The sequence below is a fragment of the Bos javanicus genome, chromosome 7 (genome assembly GCF_032452875.1).
Source record: "Bos javanicus breed banteng chromosome 7, ARS-OSU_banteng_1.0, whole genome shotgun sequence".
Classification (NCBI taxonomy): Eukaryota; Metazoa; Chordata; class Mammalia; order Artiodactyla; family Bovidae; genus Bos; species Bos javanicus.
In genome coordinates this window covers 13281773-13302412 of record NC_083874.1, presented here as the reverse complement: position 1 = coordinate 13302412, position 20640 = coordinate 13281773, and the positions used below count along the sequence as shown (strand labels likewise).

At 41.9% G+C, this 20640-nt stretch overlaps 1 protein-coding gene and 1 pseudogene across 1 annotated transcript; one reads left to right on the top strand and one right to left on the bottom strand.

The window, feature by feature from the left end:
- Positions 1 to 10960: 10960 nt before the first annotated feature.
- On the bottom strand, positions 10961 to 11939 carry LOC133250614 (olfactory receptor 7D4-like; annotated as a pseudogene).
- A 3972-nt stretch (positions 11940 to 15911) lies between these two features.
- Positions 15912 to 16912, top strand: LOC133250612 (SCAN domain-containing protein 1-like). Its single transcript, XM_061422040.1, has one exon. It carries the CDS (start codon positions 16036 to 16038, stop codon positions 16459 to 16461), a length of 426 nt encoding a protein of 141 aa, XP_061278024.1. The 5' UTR covers positions 15912 to 16035; the 3' UTR covers positions 16462 to 16912.
- Positions 16913 to 20640: the final 3728 nt, after the last annotated feature.

The following is a 20640-nucleotide window of genomic DNA, read 5'->3' as shown; positions in this document are numbered from 1 at the left end:
TGCTATTCTCCATGTAGCTCCTTCAGTAAACCCATATTTGACACAATTTGTGGCAGTTTTAAGACATGGTTTACAAATTCTTTTATATTCCTCTCCCAGGTGGCTCAGCAGTGAGGGAGGTCTCACTTCAATCCCTGGGTCAAAGATCCCCTGGAGGAGGAAATAGCAACACACTCCAGTATTCATGCCTGGGAAATTCCATGGACAGAGGAGTCTGGTGGGCTACAGTCCATAGGATCACAAAGAGTTGGACATGACTAAAGCGTCTGAGCACACGTGAAAGTGAAGTCCATAACCCCTCTCTTGAATCAACTTGTAATTCTAAGTATGAATTGTAGTTGAAACTATTAATATCTACTGTCTCTAAAGAGTTTGTTGCTCAGTCTATTGAAATGTCAGTTTCTTAGTTTTAAAATAGGGCCAGTAAGAATTACAATTTTCCATAATATTTTTAGAATCAAGAATCAAAGATCCCAGCTATGTATTCTCACATGCTCCTACATTCAATGGCACAGGTATAAATCTCTTTCCTTATCTCTGTTGACTCTACCCAATTTAATTTTTATTTCATGCAAGCAGTTTCTCCAAGGACTAAGGGTGGGGCAAATGGGGAGATACTGGTCAAAGGATCCAAACTTCCAGATAGAAGATGAATAAATTCTGGAGATCTAACTAGAGTCAGGGCTTCCCTAGTGACTCAGACAGTAGAGAATCTGCCTATTTAGAGAATCTGAAACTGCCTATGCAGAAGACCCAAGTTTTATCCCTGGGTCAGGAAGATCCCCTGGAGAAGGAAACAGCTACCTAAGCCAGTGTTCTTGACTGAAGAAGTGCATGGACAGAGGTTACAGTCCATGAGGTCACAAAGAATCAGACACAACTGAGGGACTAACACTTTCACTTTTTCAAATGGGAAGGGAATTCAAAAAAGAGGATATATGTATACATGTATATATATATATGTATATATATATGTCAGATTCTATATCTGATTCACTTTGCTATATAGTGAAAACTAACACATTGCAAAGCAACTATACTCCAATAAAAATTAATTTTTAAAAATGTATTTGTTCATTTTTAACAGCCGTTGCTGCAAAGGACAATGTGTACATGAATATGTGGAAGGGAAGGTTGCAGGATCTCAAGCCAGAAAAATAAAGATATATCTTTAAAATAATAAATTTTGATCTTCAAATGAGAGGTAACATTCCATGGCATGTGGAAGCTTTGCTGCTGCTGCTGCTAAGTCGCTTCAGTCGTGTCCGACTCTGTGCAACCCAACAGACGGCAGCCCACCAGGCTCCGCTGTCCCTGGGATTCTTCAGGCATGAACACTGGAGTGGGTTGCCATTTCCTTCTCCAATGCATGAAAGTGAAAAGTGAAAGTGAAGTCGCTCAGTCATGTCTGACCCTCAGCGACCCCATGGACTGCAGCCTTCTAGGCTCCATGGGGTTTTGCCATGGGATTTTCCAGGCAAGAGTACTAGAGTGGGGTGCCATGTGGAAGCTTTAAGAAATGGCAATTAGCAAACATGCAAAAATCAACTGCTATAAACCACAGTATTTAATATTATTTTGAGAATTCAAACAAATGCATAAAATGAAAACAAGAAAGGGAGATAAACATTTTAAAGTGACAACAAATGTATCATCATTTGTTGATCAGATGTTGGAGGTGAAGATCTTTCAAATCTCTGAAGATGCAGCTTTGTGAGGGTCCTTCATCACTCACTTCAACAAATCCCTTAAGGCAGTTGTTTTCAAGTTTTAGTCACCCATAGAATCCACTTGGGTGGCCTGTTAAACACAAGTAGCTAGGGCTGACTCTGGAGTTTCTGACTTAGCATCAATAGATTTAGGATGAAGGAAAAATGTGCATGTCTAACAAGCTCCCAGGTGATGTTGATGCTGCTGGTCTGGAGACAAAACTATGAGAAACACTACTCTTCTTTGTGTCCCTAGGACTCTGTCGAATAAGTTTTCCCTCCATTGCTTACATCTCCCTCCTCTATACCACCCCCAACCTTTACTTGGGTATGCTGCCTCTTTCAGATGACATCATGGAAACCCCTAGTTGTCTTGATTGTTTTCCTATAGCACACATTTTCTTCCAGAAAGTACAGGGAGATTATCCAAGAAGGAAATTCACACCATATGTCTGGGAAGCCCAAGATGCTTTGCCTTGGGGACACAGAAAGCTTATTTCAAAAGTTTCGAGAACTTTGGTAGCTGAATTCTCAGGCTGTCTCATTAAATAAATTGGCCTGTTGTCACTCTACTCTTTAAACAATTAAGCTCCCTTGGGGTAGAAGGAGAATAATAGAAAAGAAACTTTCTGCCACTGCTGTTTCCCTGAAGATCGTAGTAAAGAGAGGCAAATTTCTTTGTTCCAATTATTCTTAATTTATCTGGCTATGCTCAAACATTTACAGTCCAGATTATTCCCCTGGAGATTAAAAAGCTTTCTTCATGAAGAAGTCTCCCAGGGCTCTGTAAGATTCTGCCCTAATTCTTTCTTCCCCTTTATAGGATTTGATTTCAAAGTTAGAAGTTTCTCCCTCAGGGATGCATTAATGCTGCAAGTTGCCCAGTGGACTTGAATCTGGGAATCCCATTGTAACAGAAACAAAATGCTTTAGAAAGTTTCCTATTTCAAGAAAGGGAATGCAGCCATTAGTGATATTGCTACTGAGACATCAAGCATTTTGACAAAAGGAAAATATCCCTTAAAACTTATTTACTCAGCTATTAAAAAGAATACATTTGAATCAGTTCTAATGAGATGGATGAAACTGGAGCCTATTATACAGAGTGAAGTAAGCCGAAAAGAAAAACACCAATACAGTATACTAATGCATATATATGGAATTTAGAAAGATAGTAATGATAACCCTGTATGCAAGACAGCAAAAGAGACACAGATGTATAGAACAGTCTTTTGGACTCTGTGGGAGAGGGAGAGGGTGGGATGATTTGGGAGAATGGCATTGAAACATGTATAATATCATATAAGAAATGAATCGCCAGTCTAGGTTTGATGCAGGATACAGGATGCTTGGGGTTGGTGTAATGGGATGACCCAGAGGGATGGTATGGGGAGGGAGGTGGGAGGTGGGTTCAGGATTGGGAACACGCGTACATCCATGGTGGATTCATTTTGATATATGGCAAAACCAATACAGTATTGTAAAGTGATTGGCCTCCAGTTAAAATAAATAAATTTAAATTTAAAAAAAAGAAAAAAACAACTTATTTGGCATGTGAGGTCACTGCAGACCTTAGGGAAGGCAGTTGTGATGGAGGTAGAAATACTCCTGATGAGTTGGTTGAGAAGAGAGTGAATGTTATGAAAATGGAAGTAACAGATACTGACCAAATTCTTTAGAAGTTTGGAGCGATACCCAAAGGGGAGTATGGGTCTGTGAGTGTTTTATTTCCCTTGAAAGAAATGGGAATGTGAATGATTGGATATTATAACGGGTCAAATGAGATCATATATCCAGATGAGGCTCTACAACTGAGAACTGAAGCATCATGGGTAGGATTCATTCAAGCATGGGCTTCTTTTTCTATTAATAACTCCTGAATCTCTCAGCAGGAACTTCGTCTGTCTGTATGATTAATTAACTTATACTGTCACTTATGCAGATTAATGATATCCAAACCAATACCACTTACCTCTCAGATAATAGTGGGGTGTTCTGAACGCCATCAACTCAACCTTTCCAAGATAACCTGACATTTTATCCTCCCCAAAATGTTGCTTTTTCTATGATCCCATCTCTTTGAAAGCATACACCATCAATTCTGGTTCCCACAGAATTTTATTTTATTCCAGTGTTCTCAACCAGACTGATTTTGCCCTCTCTGGAACAACTGGCAAAATCAGTCTGGTTGAGAACACTGGAATAACCAGTTTCTGCTTATCACAACTCAGTGCTGGTATCTCACGAGTAGAGACCAGGGATCCTGATAAACATCAGACAATATACAAGATAGACTCTATGACAAATATTAATCAGATCAGATCAGATCAGTCGCTCAGTCGTGTCCGACTCTTTGCGACCCCATGAATCGCAGCACACCAGGCCTCCCTCTCCATCACCAACTCCCAGAGTTCACCCAGACTCACGTCCAACGAGTCAGTGATGCCATCCAGCCATTTCATCCTCTGTCTTCCCCTCTCCTCTTGCCCTCAGTCCCTCCCAGCATCAGAGTCTTTTCCAATGAGTCAACTCTTTGCACGAGGTGGCCAAAGTACTGGAGTTTCAGCTTTAGCATCATTCCTTCCAAAGAAATTCCAGGGCTGATCTCCTTCAGAATGGACTGGTTGGATCTCCTTGCAGTCCAAGGGACTCTCAAGAGTCTTCTCCAACACCACAGTTCAAAAGCTTCAATTCTTCCGCATTCAGCCTTCTTCACAGTCCAACTCTCACATCCATACATGACCACAGGAAAAACTATAGCCTTGACTAGACGAACCTTTGTTGGCAAAGTAATGTCTCTGCTTTTGAATATGCTATCTAGGTTGGTCAGAACTTTCCTTCCAAAGAGTAAGCGTCATTTAATTTCATGGCTGCAGTCACCATCTGCAGTGATTTTGGAGCCCAACAAAAACAAAGTCTGACACTGTTTCCAATGTTTCCCCATCTATTTCCCATGAAGTGATGGGACTGGATGCCATGACCTTCGTTTTCTGAATGTTGAGCTTTAAGCCAACTTTTTCACTCTCCACTTTCACTTTCATCAAGAGGCTTTTGAGTTCCTCTTCACTTTGTGCCATAAGGGTGGTGTCATCTGCATATCTGAGGTTATTGATATTTCTCCCGGCAATCTTGATTCCAGCTTGTGTTTCTTCCAGTCCAGCATTTCTCATGATGTACTCTGCATAGAAGTTAAATAAGCAGGGTGACAATATACAGCTTTGATGTACTCCTTTTCCTATTTGGAACCAGTCTGTTGTTCCATGTCCAGTTCTAACTGTTGCTTCCTGACCTGCATACAAATTTCTCAAGAGGCAGATCAGGTGGTCTGGTATTCCCATCTCTTTCAGATTTTTCCACAGTTTATTGTGATCCACACAGTCAAAGGCTTTGGCATCGTCAATAAAGCAGAAATAGATGTTTTTCTGGAACTCTCTTGCTTTTTCCATGATCCAGCGGGTGTTGGCAATTTGATCTCTGGTTCCTCTGCCTTTTCTAAAACCAGCTTGAACATCAGGAAGTTCACAGTTCACATATTGCTGAAGCCTGGCTTGGAGAATTTTGAGCATTACTTTGGTAGCGTATGAGATGAGTGCAATTGTGCGGTAGTTTGAGCATTCTTTGGCATTGCCTTTCTTTGGGATTGGAATGAAAACTGACCTTTTCCAGTCCTGTGGCCACTGCTGAGTTTTCCAAATTTGCTGGCATATTGAGTGCAGCACTTTCACAGCATCATCTTTCAGGATTTGAAATAGCTCAACTGGAATTCCATCACCTCCACTAGCTTTGTTCGTAGTGATGCTTTCCAAGGCCCACTTGACTTCACATTCCAGGATGTCTGGCTCTAGGTCAGTGATCACACCATCGTGATTATCTGGGTCGTGAAGATCTTTTTTGTACAGTTCTTCTGTGTATTCTTGCCATCTCTTCTTAATATCTTCTGCTTCTGTTAGGTCCATACCATTTCTGTCCTTTATCGAGCCCATCTTTGCATGAAATGTTCCCTTAGTATCTCTGATTTTCTTGAAGAGATCTCTAGTCTTTCCCATTCTGTTGTTTTCCTCTATTTTCCTGCATTGATCGCTGAAGAAGGCTTTCTTATCTCTTCTTGCTATTCTTTGGAACTCTGCATTTGGATGTTTATATCTTTCCTTTCCTCACTTCTCTTCTTTTCACAGCTATTTGTAAGGCCTCCCCAGACAGCCATCTTGCTTTTTTGCATTTCTTTTCCATGGGGATGGTCTTGATCCCTGTCTCCTGTACAATGTCACGAACCTCATTCCATAGTTCATCAGGCACTCTATCTATCAGATCTAGGCCCTTAAATCTATTTCTCACTTCCACTGTATAATCATAAGGGATTTGATTTAGGTCATACCTGAGTGGTCTAGTGGTTTTCCTACTTTCTTCAACTTAAGTCTGAATTTGGCAATAAGGAGTTCATGGTCTGAGCCACGGTCAGCTCCTGGTCTTGTTTTTGCTGACTGTATAGAGCTTCTCCATCTTTGGCTGCAAAGAATATAATCAATCTGATTTTGATGTTGACCATCTTGTGATGTCCATGTATAGAGTCTTCTCTTGTTTTGTTGGAAGAGGGTGTTTGTTATGACCAGTGCATTTTCTTGGCAAAACTCTATTAGCCTTTGCCCTGCTTCATTCCGTATTCCAAGGCCAAATTTGCCTGTTACTCCAGGTGTTTTTTGTCTTCCTACTTCTGCATTCCAGTCCCCTATAATGAAAATGACATCTTTTTTGGGTGTTAGTTCTAAAAGGTCTTGTAGGTCTTCATAGAACCATTTAACTTCAGCTTCTTCAGTGTTACTGGTTGGGGCATAGACTTGGATTAGTGTGATATTGAATGGTTTGCCTTGGAAATGAACATAGATCATTCTGTCGTTTTTGAGATTGCATCCAAGTAATGCATTTCAGACTCTTTTGTTGACCATGATGGCCACTCCATTTCTTCTGAGGGATTCCTGTCCACAGTAGTAGATTTAATGGTCATCTGAGTTAAATTCACCCATTCCAGTCCATTTCATTTTGCTGATTCCTAGAATGTTGACATTCACTGTTGCCATCTCTTATTTGACCACTTCCAATTTGCCTTGATTCATGGACCTGACATTCCAGGTTCCTATGCAATATTGCTCTTTACAGCATCAGACCTTGCTTCTATCACCAGTCAAATCCACAGCTGGGTATTCTTTTTGCTTTGGCTCCATCCCTTCATTCTTTGTGAAGTTATTTCTCCACTGATCTCCAGCAGTATATTGGGCACCTACTGACCTGGGGAGTTTCTCTTTCAGTATCCTATCATTTTGCCTTTTCATACTGTTCATGGGGTTCTCAAGGCAAGAATACTGAAGTGGTTTGCCATTCCCTTCTCCAGTGGACCACATTCTGTCAGATCTCTCCACCATGACCCGCCCATCTTGGGTTGCCCCACGGGCATGGCTTAGTTTCATTGAGTTAGACAAGGCTGTGATCCTAGTGTGATTAGATTGACTAGTTTTCTGTGAGTATGGTTTCAGTGTGTTTGCCCTCTGATGCCCTCTTGCAACACCTACCGTCTTACTTGGGTTTCTCTTACCTTAGGCGTGGGGTATCTCTTCACAGCTGCTCCAGCAAAGCACAGCCATTGCTCCTTACCTTGGATGAGGGGTATCTCCTCACCGCCACTCTTCCTGACCTTCAATGTGGGATAGCTCCTCTAGGCCCTCCTGCACCCGTGCAGCCATGGCTCCTTGGACTTGGGGTTGGTTCTCCTAGCAAATGTCACTGTTATTGAGGTTGAGAACCCTCGTCTATGTTGTTGAGGAAAAATATTAAAATTTTTATCTTGGAACTTCCCTAATTGTCCAGTGGTTAAGACCATACTTTCACTGCAGGTGGCATAGGTCTGACCTCCAGTTGGGGAACTAAGATCTTGCAAACTGTCTGGTGTGGTCAAAAAATAAATAAAAATAAAATTTTTATCCAAAAAATCCTAACTAAGCTCTATTATTTTATAATGATGTTGAAAATATTATCAGCCTCAATCTTTCTCCATTATTTTGTGCTACTTAATGCTTTTATTGTGATTACATTTACATAACATACATGTAAAAGAATGAAAGTAGAATATTCTTTAACACCATATACAAAAATAAATTCAAAATAGATTAAAGACCTAAATGTAAGACTGAATACTATAAAACTGTTAGAGGGAAACATAGAAGTGAAGTGAAGTGAAAGTCACTTAGTCATGTCCAACTCTTTGACCCCATGGGCTGTACAATCCATGAAATTCTCCAGGCCAGAGTACTGGAGTGGGTAGCCTTTCCCATCAAACCCAGGTCTCCCATGCTGTAGGCAGATTCTGTACCAGCTGAGCCACAAGGGAAGCCCAAGAATACTGGAGTGGTTAGCCTATCCCTTCCCCAGTGGATCTTTCAGACCTAGGAATTGAACCAGGGTCTCCTGGATTGCACGCAGATTCTTTACCAACTGAGCTATCAGGGAAGCCCAGAGGGAAACAAAGGCAGAATACTGTTTGAAATACATCACAGCAATATTTTTTTGGATCCATCTCTCCATCATAATCATTTTTATGTGTACAGTTCTATACACTTGGCATTAAGTATATTCATATTGTTGGACAATAATTGCTATTATCCATCTCCAAATCTTTTTCACCTTTCCCAACTTGAAACTCTGGACCTGGTAAACACTAATCATATTTCCTCCCTTCCTCTATCCCCTGAAAACCACCATTCTATTTTGTCTCTATGAATTTGACTACTCTTCGTACTTTTTATATGTGGACTCATAGAATATATATCCATTTGAAATATCTCACTTTTGAGATGTCTCTGAATCTCTTATATCCTCTTTCGTTCTCAAATTTGCTCCATTCTCACCCTCTATGTCTCAATGGATGTGTGCTGTTGTGCTCAGTGGCTCAGTCGTATCTGACTCTTTGCAGACTGGTCTATAATCATCCCAGCTCCCCCGTTGATGGGATTTGCCAGGCAAGAATACTGGAGTGGGTTGCCACTTCTTCTCCAAGGGATCTTCCTGACACAGGGATCAAACCCTTGTCTCCTGCATTGCAGGTGGATTCTTTATCACTGTGCCACCTGGGAAACCCATCTTAATGAATTCAGTTCTATTTTTTCAGTTGTTCAGGCCCCAATGCTGGAGTCATTCTTGTCTTTTCTCTTTCTCTCACACATGTATCCTTCCTGGAAGTAGATCCTTTTAGTTCTGCCTTCAAAATACAACTCAACTGACTGCTTCCCAATACTTACACTGCTATCCTCCCCTTGGCCTGAGGTACCTATATCTCACCAGGCTTGCCTGCAGGTAGTCCAAACAGGCTACCTTACTTACACCCTACAACCCATGCTCAACCCAGCAGCCAGAATGATCTTTAAAATCTTGTCAGATCATGTTACATGTCTGCTCAAATCCCTGCAATGACTCCCCATCTCATTCAGAGTAAATGAAAGTGTGAGTCATTCAGCGGCAGAGAAAGGCTCATAGGATCAGCCCTGATACCTGTCCTCCTGTTCTACTGTGCTCCCCCTCATTCACTCTGCTCCAGCTAACCCCCACCCCCACCCCCATGCAATCTCCTACCGCAGGGGCTTTGTATTAACCTTAACCTCAGCCTGGGGCACTCTTTCCCCAGATACCACTGGTCTAAGTCATTTACTATCTTCACCTATATCCCTGCACCAACACTGTACTATTGGGTCTTTTTTTTTTTTTTTTTTTCAGTTGTTTTAAAAATTTTATTCATTTATTTTAATTGGATGATAATTACTTTGCAATATTGTGATGGTTTTTGCCAAACATCAACATGAGTTGGCCATAAGTATACATGCATTTCCCACCCATTCTAAATCCTGGCTGCTCCCACTTCCCTCCTCACCCTATCCCTCTAAGTTGTATCAGACACTGGCTTTGGGTGCCCTGCTTCATGCATCAAACTCACACTGGTCATCTATTTACATGTGCAGCGCTGTGCTTAGTCACTCAGGTGTGTCCAACTCTTTATGACCCCATGTGTTGTAGCCCACTAGGATCCTCTGTCCATGGAGGTTCTCCAGGCAAGAATATTGGAGCGGGTTGCCCTGCCCTCCTTCAGGGGATCTTCCCAACCCAGGGACCAAACCCAGTTCTCCCACATTGCAGGCAGATTCTCTACCATATGAGCCACCAGGGAATCCCCTATTTTACAATGGTAATGTACATGTTGGATGATTTAAGAATTGCACTATTGCTTCTTGACTGTTCCTCTTTTGTCTCTGCATCCCCTCCCTTTCCTAATTAACAACTGTTTGAACCTGCCCTTGGAATCCAGGGAAGATCTTGGAAGCTGAATGCAGCCTATTTCCTGTAATCAGAAAATTGTTGTTGTTGTTGCTTCATCCTAAGTCATATCTCACTCTTTGCAACCCCATGGACTGTAGCCTGCCAGGCTCCTCTGTCCAAGGGATTCCCAAGGCAAGAATACTGGAGTAGGTTGCCATTTCCTTCTCCAAGGGATCTTCCTGACCCAGGGATCGAACCCAAGTCTCCTGCCAATGCAGGCTGATTCTTTACTGTCTGAACCAGCAGGGAAGCCACTTCTTTTGAAAAGTGGGGTGAAAAAGAGAAAATATCTCAAAGAAGTGTCTTCAAGAAGATATAAAGTCACACATGTGAGGAAATAAACACAATCCTGATATGAGAAACTCTTTGTTATGTCTATTGTATGACTTCTATCCCAATTCTTTTGGAGATAACAAGCCCACAACCAAATGAATGTGAAGATCACCAGGGTTTGAGAGGCTAATTTGGGGACTACCAGGTCAGCACTTGATAAAGTGCTCTAAATCTGAAGTTAGAAATTGTTAGAATGGCTATAAGAAAGCATGTAAAACCATGAAATTTTATGGACAGCATATAAAGAAAAATGTCAAAAAAATTTACTGACAACAGTAGAGAAACTAATACAAAAACAGAAGTGGGGACTTCTCTGGCAGCCCAGTGGTAAGACTTGCCCTTCCAGTGCAGGGCGTGCTTCTTTGTTACCTGGTCAGGGAGCTAAGATCCCACATGCCTTGTGGCCAAAAACCCTAAACATAAAAGTAGAAGCAATGTTGTAACAAATTCAATAAAGACTTTAAAAAATGGCCTACATTAAAAAAAAAAAAAAAAAAAAAACCCTTAAAAGACAATCCCCAAAAAGTGAAGTCACAGGTGCTTTAGGAATAGAAGAAATGAACATGTCTTTTAAGGGAGAAAAGGAACCAGGAGATTTAAATCTACAACATTTGTCTTTGGGGTTCACAATGTCCACTTAGTTCTGAGGTCAGTGACTCATCACAGACAAGGGGTGCCTAGACTCAGGAGCCTTGCCAGGGCTGCCTTCACATCCTTGTTCCTCAGGCTATAGATGAAGGGCTTCTGCATCAGGGTGATCACAGTGTACCTCACTGAGGCAATGGAGCTTCTCTGGGAAGACTGGGTCACAGCAGAAGTAAGGTAAAGCCCCAGGCCTGTCCCATAGCACAAGGAGACCACAGTGCAGTGAGAACCACAGGGGGGAAATGCTTTGTACTTGCCTTCAGTGGAGGCCATCTTTATTAATGAAGAGACAATCTGAGAGTAAGAAAAGAGGATCCCAATCAGAGGAAACATAAACAGCAGGGCAGTGGCCACATACAAAGAGATGTTATTGAGAGGGTGTCTGAGCATACTGCCTTGAGAGTCTGAGTCAGTTCACAGAAGAAATGTGGAATTTCAGTTCCAATACAGAAAGTCAGCTGCATCATCAGTAGCACATGAAAGAGGGAGCTGAATAAAATGATAAACACATGAGAACCAGGAGATCATAGAAGCAGGGGTTCATGATGATCATGTAGTGCAGGGGGTGGCAGATGGTCACAAACCAGTCATAGGCCATCACAGTCAGGAGGAAATTGTCCATTCCAGCAAAAACCATAAAGAAATACACCTGAGTGAAGCAGCCTATGTAGGAGATGTCTTTTCTCTCTGTCTGAATATTCACTAGCATCCTTGGGACAGTGGTGTAGACAAAACAGATGTCAATAAAGGACAGGTAGGAGAGGAAGAAGTACATGGGAGTGTGAAGTAATTAATTGGAGGTTAATTACTTTACAATACTGTGGTGGGTTTTGCCATACATTGACATGAACCTGCCATGGGTGTACATATGTCCCCCATCCTGAACCCCCCCTCCCACCTCCCTTCCCATCCTATCCCTCTGGGTTGTCTCAGTGCACTGGCATAAAAGGGGATTATTAATGGTATTTATTCCATAGGACTGTTGACAGGGTAAACGAGTTTAAAGAAGAGTTCCTGACATGCTGTGGAAACCTAAAGAAATCATGGCTCAATAAACTTTAAAAGTTAGGAAATATAGTCTGCAGAGATGAAGGCAGCAAGGCAAGTACTTAGAATGAGACATCAGATCACTTGGCATGAGAGAATATGGGAAGGAGAAAAAAAAAGGAAAGAGATAGAGATGATGACATTGGTTCTGAGGCTTTCTGGGTTGGAGACCAGCCCTTCAACACTTCTGGTTACCTTCTTGGCTTGCATTCTGTTTAAATATGCATGGATTTTCTGATAATCTTCCCTTTTCTATGGAAGTTGGTTTAACTGTGTTTATAAAACTTGTATTGAAGAGAACATTCACATGTATTTCTATAGGAAATGCACCCTCTTCCTATTGACGTAGCATCCTCATTGGTAGTTATTTTAAAATATTCCTCCAGGGAGACAAGGTTGACACTGCAGTTAAGATGACTGTTTTATGAGGCAGACAGACATAGATTTGAGTTTTTGTAATTTTCCTGTAGCTCATATGGTTAAGAATCTGCTTGCAATGCAGGAGAGCCAGGTTTGATCCCTGAGTCAGGAAGATCCCCTGGAGAAGGAAAAGGCAACTCAATCCAGTATTCTTGCCTGGAGAATCCCATGGACAGAGGAGCCTGGTAGGCTATGTCCATGGGCTTTCAAGGAGTCGGACACAACTGAGCAACTGAGCACATCTATGTCTTCTTAGCTGTGTGACTGAAGGGCTATATGATCCATCTGAGCTCTTAGTTAAGAGGGTTATAACGATGCAATGCCCTAATGAATGTAAAAAGACTGGCACGTGGTAAGTGTCCAATAAAAGATATTACTATTATGATTTACATACTTCTCTAGCAACCCACTCCAGTATTCTTGCCTGGAAAATCCCATGGACAGAGGAGCCTAGTAGGCTACAGCCCATGGGGTCGCAAAGAGTCGGACATGACTGAGCGACTTCACTTTCACTTGACTTCACTTTCTAATGACAGAATTTTTAACTTAGCAGCCCATCTCTCATCTCCAGATTCAGTATTCTTCCCTGATCTCCCTCTTACTTTGAGGAAAACAAAAGGACTAAAGAAAAACACAATTGATCTGATCATTACAGATCAGAAAGGGTACATTACCTCCTTTGTTTTCCCACATAGGGTTTCTGTTAATGAAGCTACTACTGACATATTTCAAACCCAACTAACATTTCAAACCCAACTAACATTATTAATGGACAAGCTCTTCACACAACTACTCACAGTGGCCCAGAAGCTTTGAACCTCTCCCAGGTTTCTCCACCCTCATGAACAGAAATAAAATGAGATCTTTGTCAACAGGAAGAGATTCAAAGACTTAGAGAATGAACTTGTGGTTGCTATGGTGGAAGGCTGAGGGGGAAGAATATTTAGGGAGTTTGGGATGGACATGTACACACTGCTGTATTTAAAATGGATAACCAGCAAGGACCTACTGTAGAGCACATGGAACTCTGCTCAATGTTATGTGGCAACCTGGAGGGGAGGGAGTTTGGGGGAGAATGGATACATGTATATGTATGGCTGAGGCCCTTTCCAAAGAAAGGCAATGCCAAAGAATGTTCAAACTACAGCAGAATTGTGCTCATCTCACATGCTAGCAAAGTAATGCTCAAAATTCTCCAAGCCAGGCTTCAGCATGAACTTCCAGATGTTCAAGCTGGATTTAGAAAAGGCAGAGGAACTAGAGATCAAGTTGTCAACATCCGTTGAATTATAGAAAAAGCAAGAGAATTCTAGAAAATCCACCTGCTTCATTGACTATGCTAAAGCCTTTGACTGTGTGGATCACAATAAACTATGGAAAATTCTGAAAGAGATGGGAATACCAGTCTACCTGACCTGCCTCCTGAGGAATCTGTATGCAGATCAAGAAGCAACAGTTAGAACCGGACATGAAACAACAGACTGTTTCCAAATAGGAAAAGGAGTACATCAAGGCAGTGTATTGTCACCCTGCTTATTTAACTTACATGCAGAGTATATCGTGCAAAATGCCAAGCTGGATGAAGCACAAGCGGAATCGAGATTGCAAGGAGAAATATCAAATAGGCAAATGACTCCACCCTCATGGCAGAAAGCAAAGAACTAAAGAGTCTCTTGGTGAAAGTAAAAGAGGAGAATGAAAAAATTGGCGTAAAACTCAACATTCAAAAAACTAAGATTGTCGCATCCGGTCCCATCAGTTCATGGCAAATAGATGGGGAAACAGTGATAGACTTTATTTTGGGAGGGCTCCCAAATCACTGGAGATGGTGACGGCAGCCATGAAATTAAGACGCTTGCTCCTTGGAAGAAAAACTATGACCAACCTAGACAGCATATTCAAAAGCAGAGACATTACTTTGCCAACAAAGGTCCATCTAGTCAAAGCTATGGTTTTTCCAGTAGTCATGTATTGATGTGAGAGTTGGACTATAAAGAAAGCTGAGCACTGAAGAATTGATGCTTTTGAACTGTGGTGTTGAAGAAGACTCTTGAGAATCCCTTGGACTGCAAGGAGATCAAACAAATCAATTCTAAAGGAAATCAGTCCTGAATATTCATTTGAAGGGCTGATGCTGAAGCTGAAGCTCCAATCCTTTGGCCATCTGATGCAAAGAATTGACTCATTGGAAAAGACTCTGATGCTGGGAAAGATTGAAGGCAGGAGGAGAAGGGGACGACAGAGGATGAGATGATTGGATGGCATCACCAACCCGATGGACATCAGTTTGAGCAAGCTCTGGGAGTTGGTGATGGACAGGGAAGCCTGGCGTGCTACAGTCCATGGGGTCACAAACAGTCAGATACAATTAAGCTACTTAACTGAACTAAACTGAGTCCCTTCACTGTTCATCTGAAATTTTACAAACATTGTTAATTGGCTATGCATATCAAATTGCTTCAGTCATGTCTGACTCTTTGCAACCCTCTAGACTGTAGCCCACCAGTATCCTCTGTCCATAGGATTTCCCAGGGAAGGGTACTGGCATAGGATGCCATTTCCTACTTCAGGGGATCTTCCTGACCCAGGGATCAAACCTGCATCTCTTTTGTCTCCTGGATTGGCAGGCGGGTTCTTTAGCACTAACGCCACCTGGGAAGCCCAATAGCTCAATATAAAATTAAAAGTTTTGCGACCCCATGGACACCAGGCTCCTCCATCCATGGGATTTTCTAGGCAAGTACTGGAGTGAGTTGCCTTTTCCTTCTCCAGGGAACTTCCCAACCCAGGGATCGAACCCGTGTACACACGTGGCAGATGCATGTTGATGTATGGCAAATCCAATACAATATTGTAAAGTAAATAATAATAATAATATTTTTTTAAAAAGAAAAATGAGAAAAAAATTAAAAGTTTTTTTTTTAAAAAGAAAAAAATCAGGGGAAAAAAAGAGAGATTTTGTCAAGACTCTGTGGTATAAAGACAAATAAGAATTAATCTCAAAAATATACAAGCAGCTCCTGCAGCTCAATTCCATAAAAATAAACAACCCAATCAAAAAAATGGGCCAAAGGACTAAACAGACATTTCTCCAAAGAAGACATACAAATGGCTAACAAACACATGAAAGGATGCTCAACATCACTCATTATCAGAGAAATGCAAATCAAAACCACAATGAGGTACCATCTCATGCCAGGCAGAATGGGTGCTATCAACAAGTCTACAAACAATAAATGCTGGAGAGGGTGCGGAGAAAAAGGAACCCTCTTACACTATTGGTGGGAATGCAAACTAGTACAGCCACTATGGACAACAGTGTAGAGATTCCTCAAAAAGCTGGAAATGGGACTGCCATACGACCCAGCAATCTCACTGCTGGGCATACACACAGAGGAAACCAGAACTGACCTTTTTCCCGGAGCCAGTGGTGGGGCTTGGCGTCTCGCTTCTCTCCTTCCCCTGTTCACCCGGCCTTCCAAGGGGCACCTGCGCAGGCGTCTGAAAAATCCTTTTGCAGAGTTCTATGATGGAGACTGAAGGGTATCCAGAGATGCAAAGAGATGGAGAAGTCCAGAATGATGAAATAAGGTCACCACCAAATGAGAGGATGGCTGAGGAGCCAGAAGACATCCTGATAGCACCGCCCCAGGTCCAGGTTCCACCAGAGAGCCTGGATGAAGATGACCTAGAGACCGTGCCCCGAAGGAGTCCTCTCAACCCTGCAGCCTCCAGGCAGAGGTTCCAGGAGTTCCACTATGAAGATGCAGCTGGGCCCAGGGGTATCCTGAGACATCTCCAGCAGCTTTCTGGACAGTGGCTGCGACCTGATATTCACATGAAGGAGAAGCTTGTGGAGATGCTGGTGCAGGAGCAATTCCAGGCCGTCCTCCCTGAGGAGCTCAGACCTTGGGCACTGAGGTGTCAGCCTGGGGTCAGAATCACTGGCTAAAATCTCACTGCTTCTTTTTCAGCCTACATATGAGAAGTGACCAAAGGCTCTCTTTGTTGCAAATCCAACTACAGTCATGAGAAATCTGAACCTTGATTTTCTTTGAGCTTGCCTTTGCTAGCTGTAATAAGAATCAATGAAAATCTTTTTTTTTTTTTTTTTGCTTGAAGCAGCTCTATTTCCTGGCACTGTGAACTCCAAAATGAGTTTCCCTGCCCTCTTGTAAGGACAATCAGTCTGCTGCTTGTTTTTGCTCTGCTGAATGCCTCCCTTTTTCCACTTTGTGACACGTTTTAATATATAGCTTTTGTGTATCCAAAGAGATGATTGCTTCAACTTTAATATTCTCTCTGTGGTGGCTTGAATGAAAGCTTCTGTAACCCCACCAGTAACTCATTTGGGGTGTCCTTGAAATATTAAAGTTTGATTCTTAATTTTAAAAAAAAGGAAACCAGAATTGAAAGAGACACGTGTACCCCAAAGTTCATTGCAGCACTGTTTATAATAGCCAGGACATGGAAGAAACCTAGATGTCCATCAGCAGATGAATTGATAAGAAAGCTGTGGTACATATACACAATGGAATATTACTCAGCTATTAAAAAGAATGCATTTTAATCAGTTCTAATGAGGTGGATGAAACTGGAGCCTATTATACAGAGTGAAGTAAGTCAGAAAGAAAAACACCAATACAGTATACTAACGCATATATATGGAATTTAGAAAGATGGTAACAATGACCTTATATCAGTTCAGTTGCTCAGTCATGTCCAACTCCTTGGGACCCCATGAACTGCAGCATGCCAGGCCTCCCTGTCCATCACCAACTCCCGGAGTTCACCCAAACTCATGTCCATCGAGTCGGTAATGCCATCCAACCATCTCATCCTCTGTCGTCCCCTTCTCCTGCCCTCAATCTTTCCCAGCATCAGGGTCTTTGCAAATAAGTCAGCTCGTCACATCAGGTGGCCAAAGTATTGGAGTTTCAGCTTCAACATCAGTCCCTCCAATGAACACCCAGGACTGATCTTCAGGATGGACTGGTTGGATCTCCTTGCAGTCCAAGGGACTCTAAATATGTATAATATCATGTATGAAATGAGTCTCCAGTCCAGGTTCAATGCACGATACTGGATGCTTGGGGCTGGTGCACTGGGACGACCCAGAGGAATGGTATGGGGAGGGAAGAGGGAGAAGGGTTCAGGATCGGGAACACATGTATACCTGTGGTGGATTCATTTCGATATTTGGCAAAACTAATACAATATTGTAAAGTTTAAAAATAAAATTAAATTAAAAAAAAAAGTCTCCTCCAACACCACAGTTCAAAAGCATCAATTCTTCAGTGCTCAGCTTTCTTCACAGTCCAACTCTCACATCCATACATGACCATTAGAAAAACCATAGCCTTGACTAGACGGACCTTTGTTGGCAAAGTAATGTCTCTGCTTTTTAATATGCTGTCTAGTTTGGTCGTAACTTTCCTTCCAAGAAGTAAGCATCTTTTAATTTCATGGCTGCAATCACCATTTGCAGTGATTTTGGAGCCCAGAAAAATAAAGTCAGCCACTGTTTCCACTGTTTCCCCATCTATTTGCCATGAAGTGATGGAACCGGATGCCATGATCTTCGTTTTCTGAATGTTGAGCTTTAAGCCAACTTTTTCACTCTCCTCTTTCACTTTCATCAAGAGGCTCTTTAGTTCCTCTTCACTTTTTGCCATAAGGGTGGTGTCATCTGCATATCTGAGGTTATTGATATTTATCCCAGAAATCTTGATTTCAGCTTGTGCTTTTTCCAGCCTAGCATTTCTCATGATGTACTCCGCATATAAGTTAAATAAGCAGGGTGACAATATACAGCCTTGACGTACTCCTTTCCTATTTGGAACCAGTCTGTTTTTCCACGCCCAGTTCTAACTGTTGCTTCCTGACCTGCATACAGCTTTCTCAAGAGGCAGGTCAGGTGGTCTGGTATTCCCATCTCTTTCAGATTTTTCCACAGTTTATTGTGATCCACACAGTCAAAGGCTTTGGCATAGTCAATAAAGCAGAAATAGATGTTTTTCTGAAACTCTCTCTTGCTTTTTCGATGATCCAGCAGATGTTGGCAATTTGATCTCTGGTTCCTCTGCCTTTTCTAAAACCATCTTGAACATCTGGAAGTTCACGGTTCATGTATTGTTGAAGCCTGGCTTGGAGAATTTTAAGCATTACTTACTTTACTGGTGTGTGAGATGAGTGCGATTGTGTGGTAGTTTGAGCATTCTTTGGCACTACCCTATATGCGAGACAGCAAAAGAGACACAGATGTAAAGAACAGACTGTTGGACTCTGTGGGAGAAGGCAAGGGTGGGATGATTTGAGAGAATAGCATTGAAACATGTATATTAACATATATGAAATAGATCGCCACTCCAGGTTCGATGCATGAGGCAGAGTGCTCTGGGCTGGTGCCTGGGATGACCCAGAGGGGTGGGATGGGGAGGGAGGTGGTAGGGGGGTTCAGGATAGGGAACACATGTACATCCATGGCTGATTCATGTGAATGTATGGCAAAAACCACCACAATATTGTAAAGTAATTAGCCTCCAATTAAAATAAAAAGAAAAAAAAAATAGTGGCTAGAAATAGGAAAAAAAAAAAAGATAAATCACTGTTTTGCCTAATAAGGGCTTCTCTGATAGCCCAATTGGTAAAGAATCTGCCTGCGTTGCAGGAGACCCCGGTTCAATTCCTGGGTCAGGAAGATCCACTGGAGAAAGGATAGGCTACCCACTCCAGTATTCTTGGGCTTCCCTTGTGGCTCAGCTGGTAAAAAAATCTGCCTGCAATGCGGGAGACCTGGGTTTGATCCCTGGGTCAGGAAGATCCCCCGGAGAAGAGAAAGGCTACCCACTTCAGTATTCTGGCCTGGAGAATTCCATGGACTTATAGTCCATTGGGTCTAATAAAGATATGAAGAAAGGAAATAAAGGTAGTTCAAAATACTCCATTCTCCATGGGCTAAGACAAGCTTTTAACAGTCATTACTTTCTCATGTAAGAATTGATTCACATGTTTTATCATTTGCTTCATATCACCAGAAGATGCATATCACCATAGTGAAGCCATTTACAGATTTATAACTGCTTCATGCTTTTCCCTCTTTTAGAAAATGGTCCAAGCTTAGAACATTTCTATTCAGCCAAACCCTCCTCTGTTCAAAAAATGTGTTTCAACAAACTTTCAAATTTTTATGTGCTCCAGGTGATAAACTGTTCAAATCCAAAGTGATTTCAAGTAGTGAAATGCTTTTATTGTTTTCTCTTCACCTCTTTTTATTAGTTTGCTGTCATTGACCTATATAATATTAAATATTATATGCTATATGGTAAAATCTTTTTTTTTTTCAAATAATACAGAAACTCTAAAGTAAAAGTCAAGGGAATTCCCTGGCAATCCAGTGACTAGGACTCGGTGCTTTAACTGTCATGCAAGCTTGTGCACTAAGTCACTTCAGTCATGTCCAACTCTTTGCAGCCCAGAGGACCCAGCAGGCTCCTCTGTTCATTCATGGGATTCATGGGATTCTCCAGGCAAGAATACTGGAGTGGGTTGCCATTTTCTTCTCCAGGGGATCTTCCAGACCCAGGGATTGAACACGCATCTCTTATGTCTTCTGCATTGGGAGGTGGGTTCTTTACCACTAGTGCCACCTGGGAAGCCCGTTAACTGCCATGGATCATGTATAGTCCCTGCTTGGGAAACTAAGATCCTGCAAGTCACATTTTTTAAAAAGTCAAGTGTCCACCTCATCTTTTCCTCTCATTTCTATTTGGTAAATAGTGTTAACATTTTGGTGAGTTTATTTCTAGATTATTCTTTCTAACTAGGCATTTCCTGCCATAAGGGATTAGAAACAAACAAACCTGAGTGACATTCATCTGGTGTGGAAAAGCGCAGCGTCCCTGTGCACCATAACACTTCCGTATCTTTGGCAGACAGCAGCTGCCTGATGTACCCCACGTATTCCCAATGATCCAGAAACTAGAGGATTATTACCTGCAGCCTTCAGATCATGGGTAAGCCTATGTCCATGCCGCATTGTTAACTAGTTGAATATCATACCTTCTCTTAGTTTGGCACTTTACTTTCTTGCACTCCTCAGTGTAAATCCCAAATCACCACCAGCATGTTG